The sequence below is a fragment of the Trachemys scripta genome, chromosome 21 (assembly GCF_013100865.1).
Source record: "Trachemys scripta elegans isolate TJP31775 chromosome 21, CAS_Tse_1.0, whole genome shotgun sequence".
NCBI classification, from domain to species: Eukaryota; Metazoa; Chordata; order Testudines; family Emydidae; genus Trachemys; species Trachemys scripta.
In genome coordinates, this window is record NC_048318.1 from 14,647,344 (window position 1) to 14,663,644 (window position 16,301).

A 16,301-nucleotide genomic window follows, 5' to 3' on the forward strand; every position below is an offset into this window, starting at 1 on the left:
GTTTGCCCATTTGATTCATCATACTTGTATTATATTTGCTTTTATCTAGGTATTTGTTTGTGTTTACTTTGTTGCCAGCATGTTGTTTCCAAGTAGTGCAGTTTATTTTATTTTCTTTACACACATGGACCCAACAGCTCCCACTGTGATGCTTTAAGGCTAATTTTTCCAAAGCATTCAGCATCCAGTGTGCACCCAACATCTCTGACCTCAGTTGTAAGAACCTGACCATGGATGTTCGTTTGATTCTGAAGTTTGGAGGGGTGGGGGAGAGACAGATTCTCAGCTCTTCCTTTCTACCCCCAAAGAAGAGTGGGAGGAGTAGTAATCATCCCTCTGATGTACAGGACCTGCTTTCAATGTCAGCCAATAATTCTCTGGGACAAGGATAGTACCAACTGCTGTTCAGTGGATCTAACAAGGCCTTGGGGTTTGACCTTTCCTATAAATAGGGAGTATAGTGACACTAAATAGCTTGGGATCTGGGGTGTGTACAATACGCATGACTGACGGAATCCAGTCAGTGAATTGTTACAGAATATATTGACTTTCTCAGAGCTCATGAGGGGCAGTGCTGGAGGGACAAAGCTTGGACAATTGACAGGCACCATTAAATGTATCTGGTTTATTTCCTCTTTCAAATTCGTAAATAAAATCAACCCACTGTGGGCCAGGCCTGTAGTTCTCAGTGTGACTTCAGCGCCTCTGAAAAATCCAGCCCCAATTACCACAGCATCTGTGCTATGCTCTCCAATGTATTTATCCTCACAACACCCCTGTGAGAGAAGGTAGCACTGGTTTCCCCATTTTACAGAGGGGGAACTGAGGCACAGAGAGGCTCAGTGACTTGCCCAAGGTCACATTGCAGGTCTATGGTGGATCAAGGAATCAGACTCAGCTCTCCCAGGCTAGCACCGTAATCTCTGGATTAGCCATCTTTTCAAATTAAGCCCTTCCTTTAGGTCTGGGTATATATTTAAAAAATGCAAAATGAGTCTGCTCACCAGTGTTACCACTTTCATGCTCTGTACAGCTCTGTATCTTCATTTAGACATATATGCTGTAAATCAGGGTCTGGCTCCTACCCCAGCAAAAGAGACTGTCCCGGCTTGACAAAAGATATGTCTACGTCTTGAGGATGAGGTTTGTATATGTCTCTTTGCAATAGGAGCTGCTCAAGTATAAAAGAAAGCCCTGTCCTGCCTTGGCGCTGCTGTGTCACTTCAGATTGCGAGACCCAACAGTTTGTGTGATATGTACCTTCAGACGAAAGTCATATTTATGAACTGAGAAATTTAGTCTCTAATGAAATAATATTGTAGCAAGCGTGGACAGAACAACTGGGGGACAGGAATGAGCGATGCCTACCAGGTTACCTAATGCGAATTTAGCAGCCTAAATTTATAAGGACTTCATGGCAAATGAAAAGCTAGTTTCTACGAATGTCTCTAACAGTGTTTATGACCGAATGCGATGGCATTTAGATGGTTATAGGAAACCCAATGTCCCCAAAACTCCACCAGTCACATATTTAAAGGAAGGCTGCTCTCTTGAGTATCTTATTACCACCTCTGATCAAGAGTTGAATGTAGTAGTGGTTCCTAATTTCTTTCAGGGCTTGTTAGCAGGGTCTCACTAATTATCATAGAATTATCATAGAGGATTAGGGTTGGAAGAGACCTCAGGAGGTCATCTAGTCCAACCCCCTGGTCAAAGCAGGACCAATCCCCAACTAAATCATCCCAGCCAGGGCTTTGCCAAGCCTGACCTTAAAAACCTCTAAGGAAGGAGATTCCACCACCTCCCAAGGTAACCCATTCCAGTGCTTCACCACCCTTCTAGTGAAATAGTGTTTCCTAATATCCAACCTAGACCTCCCCCACTGCAACTTGAGACCATTGCTCCTTGTTCTGTCATCTGCCACCACTGAGAACAGCTGAGCTCCATCCTCTTTGGAACCCCCCTTCAGGTAGTCGAAGGCTGCTATTAAATTCCCCTCACCCTTCTCTTCTGCAGACTAAACAAGCCCAGTTCCCTCAGCCTCTCTTTGTAAGTCATGTGCTCCAGCCCCCTAATAATTTTCATTGCCCTCTGCTGGACTCTCTACAATTTGTCCACATCCTTTCTGTAGTGGGGGCCCCAAAACTGGACGCAGTACTCCAGATGGAGCCTCACTAGCACTGAATAGTGGGGAATAATCACTTCCCTTGATCTGCTGGCAATCTCCTACTAATGCAGCCCAATATGCCGTTAGCCTTCTTGGCAACAAGGGCACACTGCTGACTCATATCCAGCTTCTCCTCCACTGTAATCCCCAGGTCCTTTTCTGCAGAACTGCCGCTTAGCCAGTTGGTCCCCAGCCTGTAAAGTGCATTGGATTCTTCTATCCCAAGTGCAGAACTCTGCACTTGTCCTTGTTGAACCTCTTTGTCTAGGTCACTCTGGACCCTATCCCTACTCTCCAGCATATCTGCCTCTCCCCCTAGCTTAGTGTCATTCGTGAACTTGCTGAGGGTGCAATCTATCCCATCATACAGATCATTAATGAAGGTGTTGAACAAAACTGGCCCCCCAGTTCATCAGTAGTCCCCAGCTTCCCCAGTCCATCAGCAGCCAGGTTCCATCCCTGCTTCTTGGCGCTCTCCTCCATCTCCTCCCAGCTCTACAGAGGCTTCAGTTTTCATCTTCTTCTCAGAAGGCCTGATTTTTAGCATGACCTCCCCGTGAAATGACTTTATTTATTGACTTCATCTGAGGAGGTGAGCGAAGTGTGTCACAGATGAGTCAGGACCCATCACCCCTTAAGGGACCAGTCATCTTGTGACAGTGCCCAACTAGAGATATCTGAAATGGGCCTGAACCTTCTGTAAGCCAGACTCCTTAAAGCTGTTTCAAGTTGAGCACTGAAAAATGGTAGCAACCAAAATCACTGGCCACCTTTGAAAATGTCGGCCAACATCTTTTGAGTTGAGGAATAGTCTCCTTTTCTTTCTGAGTAGCCTGAGATTCCACCATGATGCTCGTCAGAGGGCAGTGGTTAAGTGTAGAAGTGTGTATTACTTTCTTCCAATCAGGACTGTGGCTCGGTTTAATGCTGCCCCTGGTGAAGTAAGACGCTCAGGGGCCCATCTGTTCTTTGATTAATGTTATTGCCAGACATATGCTTGGAGGGGGAAAGAATAGATCTCACGGGAATGTTAGTTGGGTACTTGGGGTTAGTACAAACGAGTCAGAAGAGTGAGAATCCCATGTGACTTTGCTTTTGCTATCCGTATTTGGGAGCGTGGAAATGCAGATTTGGGGGTTGGATTTTCCCTCCCTCCTGCCCTCTGTCAGGTGAAATTCCTGCCGCTTTGCCCTATGATGAGCCCCCTCAGGGGCATTACTGAGTGGGGAGTTTGTGTGGACAGTGGCATTTGAAGCAGTTTGCAATGGAAATGCGTGCTTGGGGGAAGGAAGTAGATGAGGAATAGTCCTCACTAAAGACAGAAGACACATAATCCCCCCTATATAGAACAGGCAGGAGCAGAATATAATAGAAATTGAACATGTTTCAGCCACTTTTATTTTCCATTGCGGGGCTAGGCTAGCTATATTCCGTACTCTCTCCCTGGTCCCTTACTACCATAGTACCGTCTGTACTGTAAGTTTTGTTGTCAAGCTGTCACTGTTTAATAGCAGCTCTCGATGAGACACTGACATTTTTAAAGGCCAGATCAGCATGGCTGACAGCAAGGGTTTGTTTATAGGGATAACGCCAGCGTTGTGCAGTTATTCTGGGATATGGTAAATCAAGTATAGAGGAAGCAGCTTCTTGCACGTCCTCACTTTCTCTCTCTCTCTCTGACAAAAGTCTTTGAGGTGCGGCTTCTTCAGCTTATCTTCCCTTGCCAAAGGAAGCAGACACACTCCAGATGGGAAATAAAGGCAGAGAAATGACTCTTCAAAGCAGGGAATGTGCAGCTGGGGGCCCAGCAGATGCATCTGGTCAGAGTGGGACACATTGCCTGCAGAAACCCTGCATTAATGAAGCTTTGCAGGAAGGAAGATTTGATTCTGTATTTTCCATGGGTTTGTACTGCACACAGGATGGCCGGAGGTGTGCATGGAGGAGAGTTGTTTCATTAATGCAGAACCGAGCATGAAAATTAAGCTTCCTCCCTTCCCTCCTGCAGTGCGATGGATGGAACTGGAGAAAGAGGGTCAGGGTTGAGGAGGAACCGAGTATGGTAGGTGACACCAGAGGCTTGGGGGTGCAAGAGCGAGGCTCTCTCAAATGGCCTCGCAGCATGCTTAACAAAAATCTCTTACCTCCCAACTCTGCCTGCCTGTTGCAGCACTGCCTGTGAATGAATCACTGCCCACGGGGACACATTGCTGTCCACAGAGGAATCCCCGAGGAATCAAACTTGAGTATTTGTGTGGCTTCATGGACAGAGCCCTGGACTGAGACTCAGGATTCCCAGCTCTGCCACTGGCCTGCTGGGAGAGCGTGAGCAAGTCCCATCCCTTCCCTCTACCTCAGTATCCCCATCTGTAAAATGGTTATATGGCCCCTGCTCAGCATGTGTGCCTTCTCAAGGTGTTGGTGTATTGGGGAAATATGTACAGAGGGACCTGCAAAGAGCAGCTACGTTGGACATGGGCCCAAGGATAGGTGTCAGCTTGGATCTAGACATCCCAAAACCTGGTGGTGGTTGAGCACCATGCCCTTAGCTAGCGCTGTTGAAGGAGTATTGCCACTGACTTCCATTGGGAGGAGCTTTCTGATGACATCCACCTCTGATGTACTGTGGTGTAGAAGAGACGCCCCATGTTGATGTATTGTCTCGCTGCGTGCAGAGTGCAGATGCTCGCAGCCTGGAGCTGCGCTATGGGAGGGCAGGTCACTTTGCTGTAAGTGGGAGCTGCTGTCTTTGTCGATCAGCAGCGATCACCTGCCAGACTCACTGGCTCTTTCAGGCAGTGCAGATATCTGGCTAGCAGTTGGCTTTGGTTTTGCATGTTACCTGGGTGACTGGATGGTGGCTCTAGGATAAAAGCACCAAACTGCCATCTGGCAGGAGCTAATTCGTTGTTGCTGACTTCCTGCTGCTGGATGGGGTCACCATTTGTGATTGTAAATTCAATTGTGAAGGGGCCTATAACTTCGTGTACTGTGTATGAACGTTCTCCCTCCCTCCCCCCCTCCCACATTAATTTCAAACAGTACAAACAGTGACATTGTTAATGATGCGGTTCTGGTGGCAATGTAAATTAGGAGCACCAGACGCAGACGCGCCCAGCTCTGCAACGCTTCTCCTCCTCGTTCCTGTTGCAGCAGAGAGCAGAGCTGTCAGCAACGCTGCTGCTAACACTGCCAGCCCCCTGTTGCGTGGGTCAGTTGAACTCCTTGCTTGTTACCTTCCCACTGCTGGCAGGTGGAAGGATCGACATGCAAGTCATGAAGCAACACGCTGTGTATGATGTGTTGGTGCTAGCGGATCCCTGTGCTCAGTCATTTTAATTTCAAGCAGCCTTGATCCCAAAAGGGGATGTGCTTTGGAAGTGGATGCACTTTTTGCCCTCTGGGAGACTTTGTACAAACAGTAAACATGTCTTGCTGAGCAATTGAGGGGAAGGGTGTTGGTTGCTTTATCTCTGTTTCCCGGGGTGAGTTTCACAGTGATCAAAAGTGTTGAGAAATTGTGTTTTCCAGAACTCGAGAAGGGAAATGATTTGTTTTTTACCCCGCTTTGTTCTTGTGCTCTGTTTCCCATCTGTGTCGCTCACAGGAGAGCTGCCAACTGTCGTGGGTAACTGAACTGAGACCCAAAATCGTAGGTAGAAAAAAAATCTCTACATGTTTTAGGCAAAGGTGTTTTAGGAGAAGATTGCCCTTCATTTCTAAAGCATGGTGTAGGGTGGGGACTTTACCCACCTGGCTATTCCATGTTCATATAAGTCATATGGCACAGTTCATCTGTGAACAGGTATTGATCTTGCATGGGCTATGCTATCGCTGGACAGTTTTATACCCAGTGAAATCTCCACTGAGGCCAGAGGGGTGGATTTGGTTAAATGTCTTTTACCAAGATCATTCTTCTTTGTCTTTATAGTCTGGCTTGGGGCATGAGACGCCTTTTATGCAATAAGCATGAAGGGGGTTTATTAAGCAGGCAAAATACTCATGTCAGGCTACAACCAGCCTCCTCTTTCTCCACTTAGGGCAGTCGGTGTCTGTGTGTTGCTTAGAGGTGTCTCCATCTGACTGGCTGGGAGCACCTTGCTTATACATCTGACATCCTTATTGTGTTTTCAACCAACAACCCTTTCTCTGCCTCCCTCATCCCCACCCAACAGCTGGTGAAAGGGTGGGGTGTGCAGCATGTTGACCTTGATGCATCATTAAGCCAATTGAAGAGATGCATCTTCAGAAAGTATTTTCAGCTGCTTTCCCTGGCACATCCCCTCCAAAACATGCCACCTGGTTGGGTAAGGCGATGATGATGAGTTACATTGCATTAGCGTAGACTCATAAGGTCAGAAGGGACCATTATGATCATCTAGTCTGACCTCCTGCACAACGCAGGCCACAGAATCTCACCCACCCACATGTGGAAGCTCCAGTCATGAACCAGGCCCCCATTCTGCTAGGTGCTGTACAAACACAACAAAAATGGTCTCCGCCCCAGAGAACTTCAAGTCTAACTATATGACAAGAGACAGAGACTCTGCATACCAGCAAGTGTGACTCTCATTTGACCCCACACTGCAGCTGCCACGGCAGTGGGATGCCTCTTCCCTGTGGAGTGCTGACTGAACAAGATACAGATAAGTTCTGGGGCTCTTCAGGACGGAAAAATGCCCTGTCTCCATGTGGGTCTTGAGTGAACAATTTTCTTGGATAGTTAGAAGCCTGAATGAGCCCTGTGGGACAATGCAGCAAGCGTCAAGTGACTCTCAGCAGTCTGTGTCGGCAGCATGTGCAGCGTGACTCGGAATCATTTAACATTCAGCCACAATTTCTGTATTAGAGGATGTAATTGTAGAGACACTTAGCCAGAGCCTGAGAGTTTGAGCCCTGATGCAGGAGCCTGTTCTTTTCAGGTAAGGATCTGTCACAGGGTGACTGGCCCCTTTAAAGGAAGCAAATCATAGGGTTAGATGGGACCACAAGGGTCATCTAGTCAAAGCCCCTGCCAAAATGCAGGATTTGTTGTGTCTAAACCATCCAAGGCAGATGACGATCCAGCCTCCTTTTGAAAATCACCAGTGAAGGAGCTTCCACAGTCTCCTGACGTGTCTGTTCTATTGTCCTACTATTCTGACGGTGAGAGAGTTTTTCCTGAGATTTAATCTAAATCTGCTATGCTGTAGTTTGAACCCATTGCCTCTTGTCCTGTTCTCGGTGGCAAAAGAGAACAATTTTTTCCATCTTTTTTGGTGGCAGTCTTTCAAGTATCTAAAGACCTCTAGCATGCGCCCCCCCCCCCCACCTCCCCTTTTCTAAACTGAACATACCCAGTTCCTTCAGCCTTTGCTCGTATGGCATGCATTCCATCTCTTCGATCATCTTTGTTGCTCACCTCTACATCCTTTCTATACATTGGTGACTAAAACTGGGGATACTACTCCAGCTGAGGCCTAACCAGTGCCGGGTAGAATGGTACTATCACCTCCCATGACTGGCATGCTATGCCTCTTTTAATTCAACCTAAAATTGCATTTGCTTTTTTCCACACAGCATCACGTTGCTGACTCATGTTGAGGTTGTGATCCACCACAACTCCCAGATCCTTCCCAGCAGTGCTGTTGCCAAGCCAGTTTCCCCCCATTCTTGTATTTTTGCGTTTGGTTTTTCTTCCCTAAGTGTCGCACTTTACATTTGTCTTTGTTGAATTTCGTTTTGTTGTCTATAGTCCAGTTCTCCAATTTATTAAGATCCCTCTGAAGTTTAGCTCTATCCTCCAAAGTATTGGCAACCCCCCCCCCAGCTTTGTGTCCTCTGCAAACTTAATCAAACTTGCTCTCTATACCTACATCCAGGTCATTAATAAAGATGTTAAACAACACTGGATGCAGAATAGATCCTGGTGGAACCCCACTTGAGACATCCCTCCAATCTGACATTCCATTAATAGTTACTCTTTGTTTGCAGTTGTTAACTAATTATTTGTCCACTTAATGTTGGTTCTGTCGAGCCCGCGTTTCTCCAGCTTCCTTATCCGAATGTCATGTGGGACGGTGTCAAAAGTCTTGCTGAAGTCAAGGTATATTATGTCCACCGCCTTCATCCTCAAAGGATTCACAAATTGAATGTTTTATACATTGCTCTAGTAGCTTCCCAGATATCGAAGTCAGGCTGTCTGGTCTATAGTTCCCCGGCTCCTCCTTCCCCCTCTTTTTAAAGATGGGCACTATGTTAGCCCTTCTCCAGTCTTCCAGGGCCTTTCCTGTCATCCATAAGTATGTCAATATTATTGCCAGTGGCTCCAAGATTTCCTCAGTTAACTTCTTCAGTGCCCTGGGGTGAATAGCATCCCGCCCCGCTGATTTGGTCAGAAGATCTCTGACGTCTTCTTTTCTTATCCAGATCTGCAGCCCTTCCCCTTTATTGTCTATGATAACTTGGCTAGTTGTCTGCTCACATGTTTGTGTGAGAAGACTGAAGCAAAGTAGACATTGAGCAGCTACCAGCTCACCTGGAGTAGATCCTGTGGGATTTTAAGGACTACTTGCCCCGGGGTGACAAATAGAGAATGTTTAAGGATTTTTGTTAAAATCTTTGTACTATGTTTTTATAATAAACTCTGTTGGCTTCAGTGGGATTTACATCTGAGTGAGCGAGGCCCTCTGCAGATGAAAAGTGAGGGCTAAGTGTTTGCAATGTTTGAAAATAGTCACCCACCTCCGTTATTATTATTTGTGGTTTGTATTGGGTTTCTTGCCCTTCTTTAGTCATTTGTTTGAACACTGGAATGATGACAAAGCTCCTGCATCTGTTCTGTATGTTCAAATTGCTCTGGGGCTTAATGCCTGTAGTCCAGTCATTGAGTAATTCAGCAGCACATGTCCTTTTCCTCGGTCGTGATAAGGAACGATGCCATTGATTTAGAAGATATGGCGATTCCTTTGAGAGGAATGTTTTAAAGACTTAGAAAGAGCCGGCAGCTAAGACTAATGTCTTCATGGTTTAACAGTAAAGTGAGCAGCCCCTGGGAGAAGGCCACAAATACTGTGGCACCAAAAGACTAAAGATGACAGATAAAGCATTTGCAGTCAACGGGATGAGAAATGCTCTGGCAACGCAGGATGGAGAAATAGCTCGATTACGATGATTGTTTTCTGCAAACTAATGGCTGCGATTTAAAAACAACACACATTAGGTCTGGCCTCCTGAAATTCTTATTTGACCTGGTCTTGTTAGGCCAGGAAGCTGAGGCAACATCAGGCTCCATCTGGCAGAGAGTGAGTGTCCAGTTATTTCTAATACCTCATAACTTACACCATGAAGAAACGGTGCTCTGAGATTCAGGGTGCTGGGAGAAAGGGCATTTGTCTCCCGGGGTGTCCAGCACCGACCGCTGCTTGATTGGGGATGCAGAGGAAAGGGCGAGTTAGGATCTTGTCTCTTGTTCGTATGATAGTGCTGCAAGTGTAACACAAATCAGACAGAAGCCCAAAAATGGGCAGAAACTCAGAGCCTTGCTCAGATTATAGCGAGGTGCAGGACTGGGCAAGTTTGGGATGGGGGAATCAACTGTGGCCCTGACTTTCCTTCGTTGCTTGATTTGCATCTCAACCTTCGCCTTACTGGACCCAAGCAGGATTATTTCAGTGTATATATAATTTCCCCTTTTTTGTTTTGGTTTGTTGACTTACTGATCAGTTGCTTCTCTTTGCTTTGTTAAATATTAATCCATTTTTAAAAAAAAATCTGGATTTTCTGTCATAGGAACCTAAATGTAAGCTCCTAAATCTTCATTTAAGTGACCTGCTTTTCAAAAGTGCCGAGCACCCAGCAGCTCCAGATGCCTTCAATCAAAGCTGTTGGGTGCTTTTGAAAACCTGGCTTCTTTTTTAGGTTTCTAAATGCAATTTAGAACCAATCTTTAGGCTCGTACCATTTTAAATGTTTGTTAGCCTACGTCTCTATTTCAGACTTTGCCTAGTTCAGAATAGCTATAGACTGAATATTTGCCTAGGATTGGTTTATGTTGGTGATTACCGAAGCCTCTGAACTTGTTTGCGAAACACAGAGATACACAGCAAACTGCTCACTCAGAGATTCCTGAACACTACTTAGTAAGTTGTTAGCACTTGGGCCATACTAAGGACTTATTGGTCTAGACAGTCCAATTCTAAATTTGGAGCCATCATTCAAAATCAGGAGACAAAATGGCATCCAAGATGGATTATATGGATCGAATTGAAAACAGCTTATAAAGGCTCTAATCGGGGGCTTTTATTTAGTTTATAAAAACTTGGCTCTCCTCTCAGAGTTGGGCCTATTTATCCTAGGAACCATTAAAACTCAGCCCCCATTTAAATGCATCATCGTAGCATCTTCCCATACTTTGACAATCTTGCAGTTGCTGCAGACTGACATGCCTTGAGTTTTGATGGTGTCCCCTCTCTGTCTAGTTCTGTTCTGAAGCAGAATGCTAATCCCCCTGTAAGCAGGCAGAGCTGTGCTGCAGACACATGGTGCTATGGGTTTTGGTGGCCTGGGTTTCAAAGTGTAAGAACTCTTTTAATACCTCTTGTACCTGCACCACAGAGCAGTGACCCGCCGAGGAGGAGCTACTCCATACACGATGCACAGTGTATACTGCACAATGTCAGGAGGATTAATAGAAGGAAAACACAGCCTGTAGAACTAGGCTATTTAGTTCTCGCTGCACTGGATCTAATAAACCTTTAGCCGTTTATTATGTTTGGCCTTTTGTACCTGCAGTTCTGTCTGGGAGTGAATTATATTAAAGTAATATGGTTGAGAGAAATTAGATTACACAGAAATAAAACGGGCTGAATGCAAGAGCTAAAAGGGCAGCCTGTACTTTATTGAAAACAGGAAGGAGCGTCAGTAACCTCCAGACAAGACGTGTGAGTGAAATGGAGTTTTCCAAGAGGAGGTTTTAAAGGGCAGGAGCTCTGTAGTCCTAAGGACCGTTTTCATCTCCCACAGCCAAAGGGTCCTCAGTGTTCTCTCTGGACTCCTGATCCAGCCTGTTTACTATCGTGCCTGGATTATTTTTAAAACAATTCTCTTGGGACTCAAAGGGTCAGACGCAGTGGTACTTTCCTCTGGCTGTGTTGCACTGCTCTGGTGACACAGAGCAGCTGTTAACCTGGTTTAACGGGCCATTTAAAAGGGGTTTATAGCTGCCAGAGCAGTGCAAAGCTGCCAGTGAAGCCAGTCCTAGATCATTCGGATACTAACTGTGCTTCTGCAACACAGAGAGCAAAGACAAGGCAAAAATGAAGAGGCCTGAATGACTTCTCTGAATGCTGCTCTGCTTGTCACAGTGCTTGCTCCGCTTCCAGTAACTTTGCCCTATTTTGAGGAAGAGGGAATATTAGTAGTCTCCCAGGATAGGGGCTGTCCTTTGCTGAGCTGCAAGACCTTGACACAAGTCACAGGAACAATGTGTCATCGCTGTCTGCCAATGCTCAACACATGATGCCTGCAAACTTCAAAGAAAAACACCGTAGTGATGCTGAGAATCTCACACCCAGATCTTGGACAGTGCAATCGCTGTTTTGATTGACACAAGCACTGATACGTATGTGTTATGGCAATAATTCTCTATGTAAATGTGAGGCAAACACATGGCTGGGTGAGAGCAGCTGTGAAGCGAAGCAGCACACAAACCTTGAGTGTGTAGGGAAAGCACAGAGTCAGTATATACTTGAACAGCCTGACGTGTGTTACTGCCAGACTCAAATTGGGATTCTCTTCTCCCACCGCCAGCTCTGTTCCTTTCTCTGCTTTGCCCTTTATGCACTCAACACCCTCCCATTTCAAGCCCACTAAGCTGCCCCCTTCTTTTCATTCATCCCCTTCCCTCCAGGATGCCTTCCAACTGATTCAATCACCATAAATTATAGGGTGCCCAAATGGTGTGATCGTATTACTGCCCTCTCCAGGCCACCTCCAAGCATGACGTGCAGCACATCACTCGGTGTTCAACAGATCACCGGGTAACGCAGCTCCTTCCATGCCTTTCTGTGTAGGCACAGGAAGAGGTGGAAGTGGCTCATATTGGTACAGGCTCTTTGAGATCCGTAGGGATGGAAGGCTTGTGTATAGTCAGATACTGGTCCGGAGCATTGGAACTGGGGTTAAGAGCCCTGGCCTTTCCATTGCTGAGCTGACCTGAGTCCCAAGCAGCTGGGCACTTTTCTGCCGGATGACTCCAGTTGCCTAACTCCTGCTTTGCGCTCTTTCCCAGTGTCTCTACAAGTGGATATTGTTCCAAGTCAGGTGGAGATCAGCGTTGGAGAATCCAAATTCTTCTTATGTCAAGGTGAGTGCTGGCTGCTGCTGCTGTCAGCCTTTTCCATCCGGGTTTGTTGAGTCACGTTTGGGGAACTCACTCCACTCAGCCCCAGACATAGTCACATGTACAGGGACATGCCATTCAATTCTCCATGTTGTTGTGGGGTTTTTTGGTCTTTTATCTTGTAATTCAAGCAGATCAAAAGCAATCCTACAATCTCAGGGTTGGAAGGGACCTCAGGAGGTCATCTAGTCCCACCCCCTGCTCAAAGCAGGACCAATCCCCAACTAAATCACAGGTATAATAGCAAAGGTGACCGAGGTGGTTGGACTGGGAGAGTAAAGACACACTTCTCCTGGGGCTGGGAAGAGAAGGCAGCTCCTAGCAGGTGTTTGTAACAATACCCCAGAGCCATCCCAGGACCCCGAAGACCAGAAGGGTTGCCCCAGAAATGTGTGACATCACGTCTGCCCTCAGCATTGGTCTTTTTTGTTTTAGAGGTATTAGTATGAGGGCCGAGATTTTTCAAAATCATCCGGGGGATTCTGATACCCAATTTCCCACAGCTTGAATGGGGGCTTAGGCAGCTTTGAAAATCTCCACCTCAGCCCCCGAGGATTTTAATGCAATGGGAATCCTGCATTTTTAATACCACCCTTCCTGCCACTTGCTCCAACCAGCTGGGTGAAAGAAGCAGTATTCAGTGGCCACTGTGAACCCCAGGCAATGCATGCATCCCATGTGGTGCCGCGCAGTTACTGCAGCATGCCCCATTTCAGCACACACGCATGCTACTGGCTACAGGTTTCCCTGTAAAGCAACTGGCCTGGTTTGCTGGGGTGAATTAGTTACGTAGGTGCAACACTGGCATGACAACAAATGATCCCAGGTCACCCCTAAACCAGAGCATGACACTGAGCAAACATTAAAACATGGCTTGGCGCCAAGTTCCAGTGTGGCGGGTCTGACTTCCCCAAGCATCTCCTCGTTAGGGCGAGGGAGGAGGCTGTGGGACCCAAGCTAGCTCAGCGCAGAGGCATTTGTTAATGTGTATAAAGTGTTTTGAAGGCAAAAGTGCCTGAGTAAGTGCAATTGTGATGTCTCCACCGTGGCCTCAGCAAATGGGATTGGTTAAATTTCAGCAAATGGGATTGGTTAAATTTCCTCTGTGACAAATTTCCTCTGAACAAATAACAAAGCCACATGGGGAAACCCTGAAACGTGAGCTCCAAGAGATGGGTCCTTACAAGCCGCTTTGATTTGCATCGGATGCAGTGGCAGGTTTAACTTGCCTGATGTGCTGGTAAAGCAATTTACCCAGCTTGGTTTGCAATGCGATGCCCCAGCACAACCTGCAAACAGGGATATTTCTTGGAGCGGGAGGAGTGCTGAGCAGGGTGAGGGGAGAAGACCGCAGGGATGTATATGAGGCCATTCCAAGCCTGAAATGGGCAGCTGCTCCTCTTGGCTGCATGGGGCAGCGGCTAATGGATGTCTTTCTGTGAGGGTGGGGAGCTGTCCCCGGTGGAGCCAGAACATGGTGTATAATGTGTGAGCCACTGCTGGGATTAGCTCTCTGGCCTCGGGGCTTGTCAGCAAATCCAAGGGGGCTTAAACGTGCCCCCTCAGGTGGGGAGGCACTCTCACAAACCCAGCTCAATAAGCAGGCCCCACACTGCCCGGGCATCAGAAATCCTTTGCCTGGTCTGGGCCCTTCCAACAACCCTGCAGGTGATGGCCCTCAGGGCCCTGGCTGGCTGAGAAGGAGCAGGTCCAATGTGCTTTGTTTCATCTCTAGTGACTGGGGAAGCCAAAGCCAAAGACATTTCCTGGTTCTCCCCCAACGGCGAGAAGCTGACGCCCAACCAGCAGCGCATCTCGGTGGTGCGGAACGATGACTTCTCCTCCACCCTCACCATTTACAGCGCCAACATCGACGACGCCGGCATCTACAAGTGTGTTGTCACCAGTGAGGAGGAGGGCGACTCTGAGGCCACCGTCAATGTGAAAATCTTCCGTAAGAGCACAGCTCTGGCAGCCTGCTTTGGGGTCGGGCTCTTGTGAGGGGAGGCCCAGGGACTTGCTGGGAAGGTGTGGCTCTCATTAGTGAGGGATGGCCAGGAAGGGGAGCCACCTCCCAAACAGACTGGGAAGGGGAAGGCTGTCAAAGTGGAGCCCATTCCTCCCTTAGCAGTGAGGGGAGAGTGTTGACTGTGAAGGAGGGGGGGGAGGGACATGAACAGGAGGCTGGAAAGTGGTGGGCAACCTTGCCTGTGAGGAGAGGCTCACCCATGAGAAGCTAAGGGAAGGGCTGGTCAGTGAAGGATATGGGAATAGGAGAGTTTGTCACACAAAGGGAAATGGGAAGGAGATAATCATGGTATTTGTCTGACTGACTTCCCACCATCTCTGTTGTCAGAGTTACTGAGAGAAATAGAAGCATTGAAAAGCCATTGTGTCACAAGCTGGCCGGCTAGCAGTGAGCAACTTCCATATTTCCTCTCCGTTAACCCTGTGATTTTCAGGTTGGCCTCAGAGCCACGTTCCTCATTTGCTGCCCTTCCCCATCTAATTCATGCTCCTCCATCCAAACCAGACCCTCCTGGTGTCACCCACATGCTGTTAGCGGAGAGACTGAGAGCTCAGCCTGAGGGTTACTTCTGGCTGTGATGAAATGCTAAGGGAAATTAGAGAGGCTATCAAAATTAAGAACCCAATAATAGTAGGGGATTTCAATTATCCCCATATTGACTGGGAACATTTCACTTCAGGATGAAATGCAGAGATAAAATTTCTCGATACTTTAAATGACTGCTTCATGGAGCAGCTGGTATGGGAACCCACAAGGGGAGAGGCAACTCTAGATTTAGTCCTGAGTGGAGCGCAGGAGCTGGTCCAAGAGTTAACTATAACAGGACTGCTTGGAAATAGTGACCATAATACAATAGCATTCAACATCCCTGTGGTGGGAAGAACATCTCAACAGCCCAACACTGTGGCATTTAATTTTAAATGGGGGAACTATGCAAAAATGAGGGGGTTAGTTAAACAGAAGTTAAAAGGTACAGTGACTAAAGTGAAATCCCTGCAAGCTGCATGGGTGCTTTTTAAAGACACCATAATAGAGGCCCAACTTCAATATATACCCCAAATTAAGAAACACAGTAAAAGAACTAAAAAAGGGCCACCATGGCTTAACAACCATGTAAAAGAAGCAGTGAGAGATAAAGACTTCCTTTAAAAAGTGGAAGTCAAATCCTAGTGAGGCAAATAGAAAGGAGCATAAACACTGCCAAATTAAGTGCAAGAATGTAATAAGAAAAGCCAAAGAGGAGTTTGAAGAATGGCTAGCCAAAAACTCCAAAGGTAATAACAAAATGCTTTTTAAGTACATCAGAAGCAGGAAGCCTGCAAAACAACCAATGGGGCCCCTTGATGATCGAGATACAAAAGGAGCGCTTAAAGATGATAAAGTCATTGCGGAGAAACTAAATGGATTCTTTGCTTCAGTCTTCACGGCTGAGGATGTTAGAACTTGGAGTCATCGTGGATAGTTCTCTGAAGATGTCTGCGCAGTGTGCAGAGGTGGTCAAAAAAGCAAATAGGATGTTAGGGATCATTAAAAAGGGGATAGAGAATAAGACTGAGAATTAATGGAGATATCCCATCTCCTAGAACTGGAAGGGACCTTGAAAGGTCATCGAGTCCAGCCCCCTGCCTTCACTAGCAGGACCAAATACTGATTTTGCCCCAGATCCCCAAGTGGCCCCCTCAAGGACTGAACTCACAACCCTAGGTTTAGTAGGCCAGTGCTCA

At 46.9% G+C, this 16,301-nt stretch overlaps 1 protein-coding gene across 17 annotated transcripts in view; it reads left to right on the plus strand.

Moving 5' to 3' along the window:
• Nucleotides 1-16,301, plus strand: part of NCAM1 (neural cell adhesion molecule 1) — a 242,774-nt gene that overhangs the window by 145,559 nt on the left and 80,914 nt on the right. For all 17 annotated transcript variants that reach the window (XM_034754512.1, XM_034754513.1, XM_034754515.1 and 14 more), the window contains exons 2-3: nt 12,438-12,512; nt 14,284-14,502. In XM_034754512.1, coding sequence (XP_034610403.1) covers nt 12,438-12,512; nt 14,284-14,502 — 294 coding nt within the window. The remainder of the gene's footprint in view (nt 1-12,437; nt 12,513-14,283; nt 14,503-16,301) is intronic.